Source organism: Rhincodon typus, chromosome 30 (genome assembly GCF_021869965.1).
Source record: "Rhincodon typus isolate 14 chromosome 30, sRhiTyp1.1, whole genome shotgun sequence".
Lineage (NCBI taxonomy): Eukaryota > Metazoa > Chordata > Chondrichthyes > Orectolobiformes > Rhincodontidae > Rhincodon > Rhincodon typus.
Window position 1 is genome coordinate 29,987,600 of NC_063361.1, and position 10,170 is coordinate 29,997,769.

Consider the following 10,170-nt stretch of genomic DNA (forward strand, 5'->3'; position numbering starts at 1 on the left):
TTAAAAAGCAATAAAGCTGTAGCAGGACTCATTTTCTATGGCAGATGGAGAGCAAATTGAGGTTATATCTCCCAAATTAAATATTCATAAACCATGTCAATATTCAAGTAGTTGCACATGGCAGACATACAGCCTCTCACTTATTCATTTGATCAATTTCTTTAGATTTAGATTTTATTGTCATGTGTATTCGAGTACAGTGAAAAGTGTACAAAGTTGCCATTTAGTATACAAAACACAGGATTAAAAACAGAGGTAGAAATAAAAGAAACAGCCAAAAGAAAAGGAAACGTCCAGGTCACTCCCCCTCCTCTGCCATGAGTCCTCATTATCATAAAAACAGAGCCCATTCTGTATGTTTAAGTAAGATGGAGTGGGTGGGTGGGTGGAGGGGATAAAAGTAAGCTTCACATTTGACAAATATCCTCCTCTCAGCAAGATCAGTGATAATTGTAAACTGCAGATTAACTTGAAGCTGTACTGTTAGCATTTGTTTCATAAAGATACATGTGATTTTTAATTAAACTAAATACTTGATGTTTTGCCAGTCTTTACCAGGCCAGCAGCATTGCTACTTTCTGAATAAAGATGCCCCAATCCATGACGGAAGGTCCCTCCAAGGGACACTGCTTCATAAAATCCCTTTCAGGCACCCAGGCCAGGTGCCGCAGATTCTCGAACTTATCCGACATCAAGTGGCCTACAACACGCTGATTGGGAGCTGTGTGAAAAGGACTGTGCTAAAGGAAGGTATGTGGAGGTTTTCTTTGCAAGAATCTGTTGGGTTTGCATTTTGGGGTTTTACATTTACCTGTTTGAGAAAATGTAATGCTCAGATTCCCAGATTGTGATCCCTTGTGGAGCAACAGGAGCTTGTTATATCTCATAATAAGTTGTTGAAAATTATTTCTACAACTAAACGTACACACTTAACTTCCTTGTGACAGCCAAAAGACAGCCAAAAAGGATTTGTTCGGACACTGATGAAACCTGTGCTCAGCAAGTGCAACATTCAATGATTAATCTCTCAATGATTAATCTCTCCATTTTATTTCGGGCTTCCCCATACCTCTTAATCACAGTCAGTTTCTGGGTTAGTGTCATGTTGAGTGCTGAGAAAGTGAAGGGTGAGTAATTTGAGCACACCAGTAGCCCTTAAATATCTGCAAAATTAAAAGGATGCTGTCTAAAGGAAAGTGGAGGGGGGAGTAAGGAAATTTTTTGCTAAGTTTTAAAATATTTGCTGTCCATTCACAAAGGGCTACATGGGGGAAAATTGTCAAAATAAATCCAAAGGCAACAAACTAATTAATCTACCTAACTTCCTTGTTGTTCAGTGGTACTCACTGTTGCACTGTTTAGCAATAGAGACTAGTGGCTTACTTTTATTTGCCCCTGTCCACCCACCCACTCCATCTTGCTTAAGCATATAGAATGGGCTTTGTTTTTCTTAATGTCAGTTCTCAACGGTCTGATGCCTGAGTTGTTGGTTGGTTAGCTGCCGGTCTCCTTCCAGAAGGTGATATCAACTTGCAACTGGATTCATGCTGGCTTGGAACTGAGAGAGGTAGTTACTGTGGCCACTAGTGTAAATGGCTTGTGGCATAATGCATGTGGACAAATTGACTCTGGTGCCTTCTGATTCCTTGGAATATTGTCTTTTGCCTTGACCATATAATATTTGTGCCACACAGATGCCAAGTAATTACAATCTCAGTATCACCCCTTGACATTGTGGCATGCCCATCATTGAATTTCCCGATACTGTGTCAACATTGTGGGGGTTGCCATTGACCATAAAATGAACATACCTATACATACTGTGGCTACAAGAGAAAGTCAAAGGCTAGATACTTGGCTACACCTAATGCATCTCCTGACTCCCCAGTGCTTTGTGCAAGGCATAAATCGTGTGCATAATGGAATACTCTCTACTGGTGCAGCCCCAATGACACTCAAAAGTTTGACACCGTTTAGTCCAATTGATTGGCACCTAGTCCACCACCAGTAACATTCACTCCCTCCATTTCTGACGCATTGTGGCAGCAGTGAGTACTGTCCTCAAGATATGCTACAGTAGCTTACTAATGCGACTCCGATAGCACCCCTTTCAAAGCCACAACCACTGCTACTTAGAAGGGCAGAAGCAGCAGATACATAGGAACACCATCATCTGCAAGTTCCCTTCCAAGCCAGAGGCCATCTGACTTAGAACTGTTGTCTTTCCTTTACTGTTGCTGGATCAAAATCCTGGAACACTCTTCTTCACAGTGTTGTGGCTGTACCTACTACCCCAAGGACTGCACCAATTCATGAAGGCACTTCCACAGCAATTAAAAATGGGCAGCGGACAGAACGTATGTTCCCAATGCCAAAGGGGGATGCAGGAACCAGTGTATGCACAGATAGCCCACGTGATATCAGTCAGCCTTAACAGGATCTCTATTGCTAATGTGTATCTGCAAATACGTAATTGATATCAGCATTTGTACATAGGCTAAGATGACTTCAAATTTATCCATTCCAGGAGAGAGTGCAGAAATGGTTTACAAGAATGGTTCCAGGAATGAGAAACTTTAGTTATGAGAATAAATTGAAGACATTGGGTCTGTTCTCCTCAGAGGGAAGAAGGCTGAGCGGAGATTTGGTAGAGGTTTTCAAAATCGTTAACGATCTGGATAGCATTGATAGGGAGGTGCTGTTCCTGCTTGTAAAAGGAACAAGAACGAGAGGGCATAAGTTTAAAGTGATTTGCAAATGAAGCAAGGGCGATGTGAGAAAGCATGTTTTCACACATCGAGTAGTTAGGGCTGGAAGGCCCTGCTTGGAAATGTGGTGATGCAGATTCAATTGAGGCATTCAAGAGGGCATTGGATGATCATTTCCATAGAAATAGTATGCAAGGATGTGGGAAGAAGCAGGATATTGGCACTAGGTATGGTGCTCGTTTGAAGAGTCAATGCAGGCATGATGGACCAAATGACCTGTTTCTATGCTGTAACCTGTGATGGTGTGTTGGTATTATCACTAGACTTTTAATTCAGAAGCTCAGCTAATTTTCTGGGAACTGATTTCGAATCCTGTCGCGACAGAATTTGAATTCAATAGAAAACAAATTTGGAATTAAGAGACTGCTGAGAACCATTAAATCATTTTTGATTGTTGGGGAAAAAACATCTGGCTCACAAATGTCCTTTAGGGAAGGACATTGGGCATCCTTACCTGGTCTGGCCTACATGTGACTCCAGACCCACAGCAATGTGGTTGACTCTCAACTGCCCTCTGAAATTGCCTAGCAAGCACTTAATTGTGTCAATTGCTACAAAATCTCAACAAAGAAATGAAACCAGATGGTCTATCTGTCATCAATCTAAGTGCCAGAAAATACAATGGCAGAAACAGCCTTGTCAACCTTGCAAAGTCCTCCTTACTAACATCTGGGGGGCTAGTGCCAAAATTGGGAGACCTGTCTAACAGACTCGTCAGACATCAACCTGACATACTCATACTTGTGGAATCATACCTTACCCTCTGAATATCTCCTGTCTCACCGGCAGGACCGATCCAGCAGAGGTGGCAGCATGGTGGTACACACTCAGAAGGGATTTGTCCTGGCAGTCCTCAACATTGACTCCAGACCCCATAAAATCTCATGGCTTCAAGTTAAACATGGGCACAGAAACCAGCTGCTGATTACCACATACTGTCCTCCCATCGCTGATGAATCACTACCCTCCATGTTGAATAACTCTTGGAGAAAACTGAGGGTGGCAAGGATGCAAAATGTACACTAGGTGGAGACTTCAATGTCCACCACCAGAATGGCTTGGCAGCAGCACTACTGATCGAGCTGGTCGGGTCCTACAGGACATCGCTGCTAGACTGGGTCTGCAGCAGGTTGTGAGGGAACCAACAAGAGGGAAAAACCATATTCGGCCTCATCCTTATCAATCTTCCAGCTGCAGATGCAGCTGTACATGACAGTATCGGTAGGAGTGACTTCCGCATAGTCCTTGTGGAGACGAAATCCTGCCTCCAAATTGAGAATACCTTCCATTGTGTTGTATGACACTATCACTGTGCTAAATGGGAGACACTTCAAATAGATTGAGCAAATCAAGACTGGGCATCCATGACACCCTGTGGACTATCAACAGCAGGAGAATTGTACTGCAGCACAATATGCAGCCTCATGGCCCGCCATACCCCAGAACTCCACTGTTACCATCAAGCCAGGGAATCAATCCTGGTTCAATGGAGAGTGTGGCAGGCCATGCCAGGAGCAGCACCGGGCATACCTAAAAATGGAGTGTCAGCCTGGTGAAGCTACCAAACAGGGCTATTGTCATGCCAACAGCATAAGCAGCAAGTGATAGACAGAGCTAAGCGATCCCACAACAGATCAGATCTAAGCATTGCAGTCCTGCCTTATCCATTCGTGAATAGTGATAGCCAGTTGCGCAACTCACTGGAGGAGGAGGCTGCACAAATATCCCAGTCCTCAATGACGGAAGAGTCCAATACATTATTCGTAGCAATCTTCAGCAAGAAGTGCTGAGTGGATGATCCACATCAGGCTCCTCCAGTAGTCTCCAGCATCACAGATACCAGTCTTCACTCTTCAATTCACTCCACGTGATATCAAGAAATGGTTGGAGACTCTGGATAATGCAGGGTACAGGCCCTGATGTCATTCCAGCAGTAGTACTGACCACTTGTGTTCCACAACTTGCCGCTCCCCTAGTAAAACTGTTCCAGCACAACCGTAACACTGGCTGCTACCCGACAATGTGGAAAATTGCTCAGGTATGTTCTGTAGACATAACGAAGCAGGACAGATCCAACCCGGCGATTACCATCCCATCAATCTACTCTCGATCATAAAGTGATAGAAGGTGTCATCAGCAGTGCTACCTAGCAGCACCTGCTCAACAATAACCTGTTCACTGATGCCTAGTTTGGGTTCCTCTAGGGCCACTCAGCTCCTGACCTCATTACAGCCTTGGTTCAAACATGGACAAAAGAGCTGAATTCCAGAGGTAAGGTGAGAGTGACAGCCAGGAAGGCCGCTTTTGAGCAAGTGTGGCATCAAGGAGCCCTAGCAAAACTGGAATCATCGGGTATCAGCGGGCAAGCTCTGGTTGGAATCATATCTGGCATTTAGGAAGATGGTAGTGGTTATTGGATGTTGGTCATCTTGACTGCAGGACATCTGTGCAGGAGATCCTCAGAGTAGTGACCCAGGCCCAACCATCTTCAGCTGCTTCATCAATGACATTCCCTCCATCATAAGGTCAGAAGTGGGGATGTTCGCTGATGATTTGCACAATATTCAGCACCATTCACGACTCCTCAAATACTGAAGCAGTCCATGCTCAAATGCAGCAAGATCTGGATAATATCCAGGCTTGGGCTGACTAGTAGTAATTAACATTTGAATCACATAAATACCAGGCAATGATCATCTCCAATAAGAAACAATCTAACTACTTCCCCTTGGTATTCACTGGTGTCACTATCACTGAATCTCCCACTGTCAACATCCTGGGGGTTACCATTGACCAGATACTTAGCTTGACAACCACATAAATACAAGAACACATCAGGAGCTAGGAATACTGCAGCGAGTAACTCACCTGACTCCCCAAAGCCTGTCCACCGTATGCCAGGTACAAGTCAGAAGTGTGATGGAATACTCCCCACTTGTCTGGATGAGTGTAGCGTACGGCTCCAGCAACATTCATGAAGCTTGACACAGTCCAGGACAAAGCAGCCCTCTTGACTGGCACCATATCCACAAGCATCCACTTTGTGCACCCCAATACTCAGTAGCAGCAGTGTGTACTATATACAAGATGCACTGCAGAATTTCACCAAAAATCCTTAGACAGCCCCATCCAAGCCCATGACTACTTCCATCTCGAAAGATAAGGGCAGCAGATACATGGGAAGTCCACCACCTGCAAATTCCCCTCCAAGTCACTTATCCTGCCTTGGAAATATACCACTGTTCCTTTACTGTCATTGGGTCAAAATTCTGGAATTCCCTTCCTCAGGGCATTGTGGGTCAACCTACAGCACACGGACTGCAGTTTAAGAAGGCAGCTCACCACCGCCTTCTCAAGAACAGTTAGAGTTGGGCAATATCTGCTGGCCCAGCCTGCGATGCCCATGTCCCATGAATGAATAAAAAATGTAATAAATCTGTGATGTCAGTCAGAATCAGGACAGTGTTATTAATAGCATGGAATTCACATTGCCCCAACATGATTCCCTTTCTGTTTTGCAATGGCCCATAGCCATTTTAACATTTGCTAACTCTGCAAATTGAAGCTTTTAAGTTGATGACTTGCTATTTTTTTTAAACGAATACAGCCTGGCGTAAGTCATGTATATTTGTTGGAAGTCATTCCTTGCCTCTGTGAAATGCTGCAATTTATTGAAGGCAGGTGTTTAAATGTATGTTTAGTCTCAAAAAAAGTTAAGGAATTCAATTTTCTATCTAGCGATTAGTCAAATCGATCTTATTACTGAGTTGTTGTGATGTTTCACTTATTTGAAGTATCCAAAGAATTCTTAGGAAAGTGTAGGGCTGTAAATTAAAATTGTTCTGTGTTCCCCAGGACAGCTAACTGCTGTGAGGTTGTTACTGATATCTGTGTGATTTGGTGGCATTCCCTCACTTTGACAGGAGTAAATCACAACCAAACCTTTTGTCAGTGATGTCACTGGAATGGGCACACTAACAATAAATTTGACAATCTTAAGAAAACCAACTGCTATTCTGTATATCTTGGATAGTATCTTGGATGGATACATTCCTTTCAACTCACTTTACTAGGTTGTAATGATCTTTACTAAAAGGTAAACGTAAAGTCTCCATGATCTTACCACATTACCGAGCTGCTCTCTTATTTAGAGAGCAATGACTGATGGTAGTTTAACCTGAGGGTCACTATGTCTCAAGCAGGGGGAGAGATTGAGAAGGAGAATCATTAACAGAAACCTTAGTGGATACCGGAATTGAATCCACGCTGTTGACATCACTCTGCATTGCAGACCAGATATCCAGCTAACTGACTGCCAAACCAATCACAATTTTAGGACACTTCATGAATTTAAATTTATAGTGCTTGTTGGAAATGCAGAAATAATTGACTGATCATGGGGTTGACCTGCACTGTGAATATATGGCCAATGTCCTAAGCGTGACAGACAGATGTTATTCCATAACTTTGCAGTGGTGTGGCACTGAAACACTTGAGTTCTTGCATGTGTATGCTCACTGTGTTGACTAGCTCTAGTGTTGCCAGTAATCTCAGCCAGCAACAAATGCTGGCTTAGCTAGTGATGCTCACATCCGTGAATGATTAATAAATTTAAAGAATGTGTCTCAAGTATACTGCATTCAAAATGCAATGTATTTCAAGAAAGTTTGTCATTAATCATTGGGAATAAAAGAAAATTGGTCATGCTATAAAGCAATGTAGCACAAAATGGAAGAAAACACTGAAAAGCCATTTAAAAATGCCATTTCTATGGTGTTGTTCCCTGGGGCCCCATTCCAAATAGGTGAGCAAGCATCGTGTATAAGCTGACAGAAATCAGTCCATTAATATTTTAACAAAAGTGTGGCTCGATTCCAGCCAGGCCACTTCAGGTCAGTCTGAGATCCTGCCAGAAAACTGAGTTCACCTATCCAGCTTAGTCAGATTTTCCACATCTTGTTCCTTCTTTTGCTCCAGACAGTCTACCTTTCCGGAGACCCTTCTAGGTTGTGTAATTTATTGTTAGAGCTGTGTGCTAACATTGTCCTGAGATGGCATCTATCAAAAGGCTCAAATTCTTGATTTTTTTTCTAAATTGTTATCAACCAGTAGGTGGCATAATATGGGTACAATTATGTTTGCCTTGAAGAGATGGCTGACCTTGTTCCTGAATTGCTGGGTAATTGTTTTTACAGCCCAAAGGTTTCTACGCCACTCAACAGTTCAATTAAAAATCAATTTCTGTGTGAGACAGCAGTCAGGTACTAGCTAGTAACTTTCAAAGGCTGAAGGACATATGTGAACCAGTTGTGTTTTTACAACAATCTGGCAGCTATCGTGATCGTTGTTCTGGAGCTTGCTAACAGTGATTAAATTTGTTGAAATCAATCTCATAACTTGCCATGGTGAGATTTGAAGTCATTGTGCTTGGGGCTGATTAATATAAAAATTAGCATGTAAGATATTATTTAGGGCATAGTTGGAACATTGTATGCAGTTCAGTATAAGTTGAACGTTTAAGTCATTAGGTTACTAGAACTAGAGACATTGGTTATGAAAGGCTTGAAAGATTAATGTTTGTTTTACTAAAATGATGGGGGAGCATTTTTTTCAGCATTCATCGTCAAAGAATTTCATAATTCCAGAAACTCCTATTAACTAATGGTCACTATGAGCTGGATGATACTTCCCAAATCAATTTGCTAACAACAGAAAGAGGAAAATGTCTTGTTGACTCAGACCTGGAACTAATAAAAGTGAAAAAGGGTACTATCTACCTTCTAATCATTAAGCAGAGTAGTTGTAAATTTTATCTTTTTAGAGGGACATTTATTTCTTTCCTGTACAATTTTCTTATCATTTTATGTGAAACCTTTAATTACAGATTTACCTGGACTTTTGCAATTTGAGGTGTGCCCACTGACTGATACCAGCTTCAGCCTGTCTTTCCAACACCCAGTCAATGACTCCCTTGTCTGTGGTATGCTGCTTCACTGATTCATATCTTTTGACTAGTTTGTGTTCATATGTAACGCCCTTTAATAGAACGTTCTCATTGCTTGAACAAAGTTCTGAAGCATAGCTTTTTGTAACTGATCATAACATGAGCACACACAAAAACAACACTAGAACTCAATTTGTTGTGATGTAATTTTTGTTTTCTCCAGTGTGTTTTTCTCTGAATTTTCCCTCTCTAATTGGTGCTGATGTACAGATTGTACAGACAATGTACTCCAATATCTTGTTCAAATGATTGTCTTTCATGTATACGCCTAACTTAGGTGGCAGTCTTTTGTTCACCCATGATGGGTATCATAGCTGAGCACGCTAAGTATGGGCTAGCCATTGAACCTGGGATCTTCCTGATCAGTTCATGCTGGCCAGTGCACTTAAAAATGTAACCATCTGGCTAGCCTCTTAGGACCATAGAATCTGATAGCACACAGAGGGACCATTCAACCCATGTGTCTGCCTACTCTTTGAAAGAGAAATTCAACTGATTTCTGTACCTGCTATATTCCCTGTGGCTGTGCAAATTTTTCCTCCTTATGTATTTATTGAGCTACCTTTCCAATGTTATTAGTTAATCTACTTCCACCACATGTTCAGGAATGCATTCAAGGTCATAACTTACCTGTTTCTGACATTTCTTTAGAAAAGAGTGCCGACTGTTTGGTCGGCAAGTTGACTTGCAGGAAAAAATGAACATGTCCAGGCATTGTATCTTTGTTGAATTCAACAAAAGTGTGAGGGCCAGTAGCTCACTGATGCAAAATCCTTGGCAATACCTTGACTAATCAGCTGGTTTGCCAACCACTTTCTTATGCAGCATAAATGGTTACTCCGTTTAAAATTTGGCATTTTTGCATCAGTCCGAAAGACCATAAGATGAAAAGCTTCCAACACTGTTCCTTCTTCTCAGCAATACCCAACATGTGGTTCAATTATTTTTAACTATTGCCTCTGTTCTAAACAATCAATGAAGGCCCTCAAAAAGTAATCGGCACTTAGTTGTGTTTTCTGCTGTAGCTCCTCCGTTTTAGTTTTCATTGCTATTTATTTTGCTAGTTGTGATGGATGTGCTGGACTCAAGACAAGTGAGCTGTAAGCTCTATAAAGGACTCTCTGATGCCCTCATCTGTACTGATGACTTCATTACCAGAGTTGTACAGCGGTAAGGGTCTTCTCTATATTGAATGCACTCCAGAAAAAGGAGGATTAGGCGCAGAATGTACTGAGTTACAGTTACCGATTTAATGAAATTCCATCTTTATTAGCATTCTGAGATTTATACCAGAGTTTCAATGATCACATTCTCCAGTAGTCTAGTGGGACAAGTCACTCCTTGGTTTCATACTAGCACATGGAGAACAGAGGATTACAGGTTTGATTTGAAATCGGC

At 42.0% G+C, this 10,170-nt stretch overlaps 1 protein-coding gene across 1 annotated transcript in view; it reads left to right on the forward strand.

Moving 5' to 3' along the window:
- Positions 1–10,170, forward strand: part of med1 (mediator complex subunit 1) — a 43,109-nt gene that overhangs the window by 22,795 nt on the left and 10,144 nt on the right. Inside the window, exons 14-16 of the mRNA XM_020533206.2 lie at positions 549–750; positions 8,653–8,748; positions 9,837–9,942. Of these exons, the coding sequence (XP_020388795.2) occupies positions 549–750; positions 8,653–8,748; positions 9,837–9,942 (404 nt within the window). The remainder of the gene's footprint in view (positions 1–548; positions 751–8,652; positions 8,749–9,836; positions 9,943–10,170) is intronic.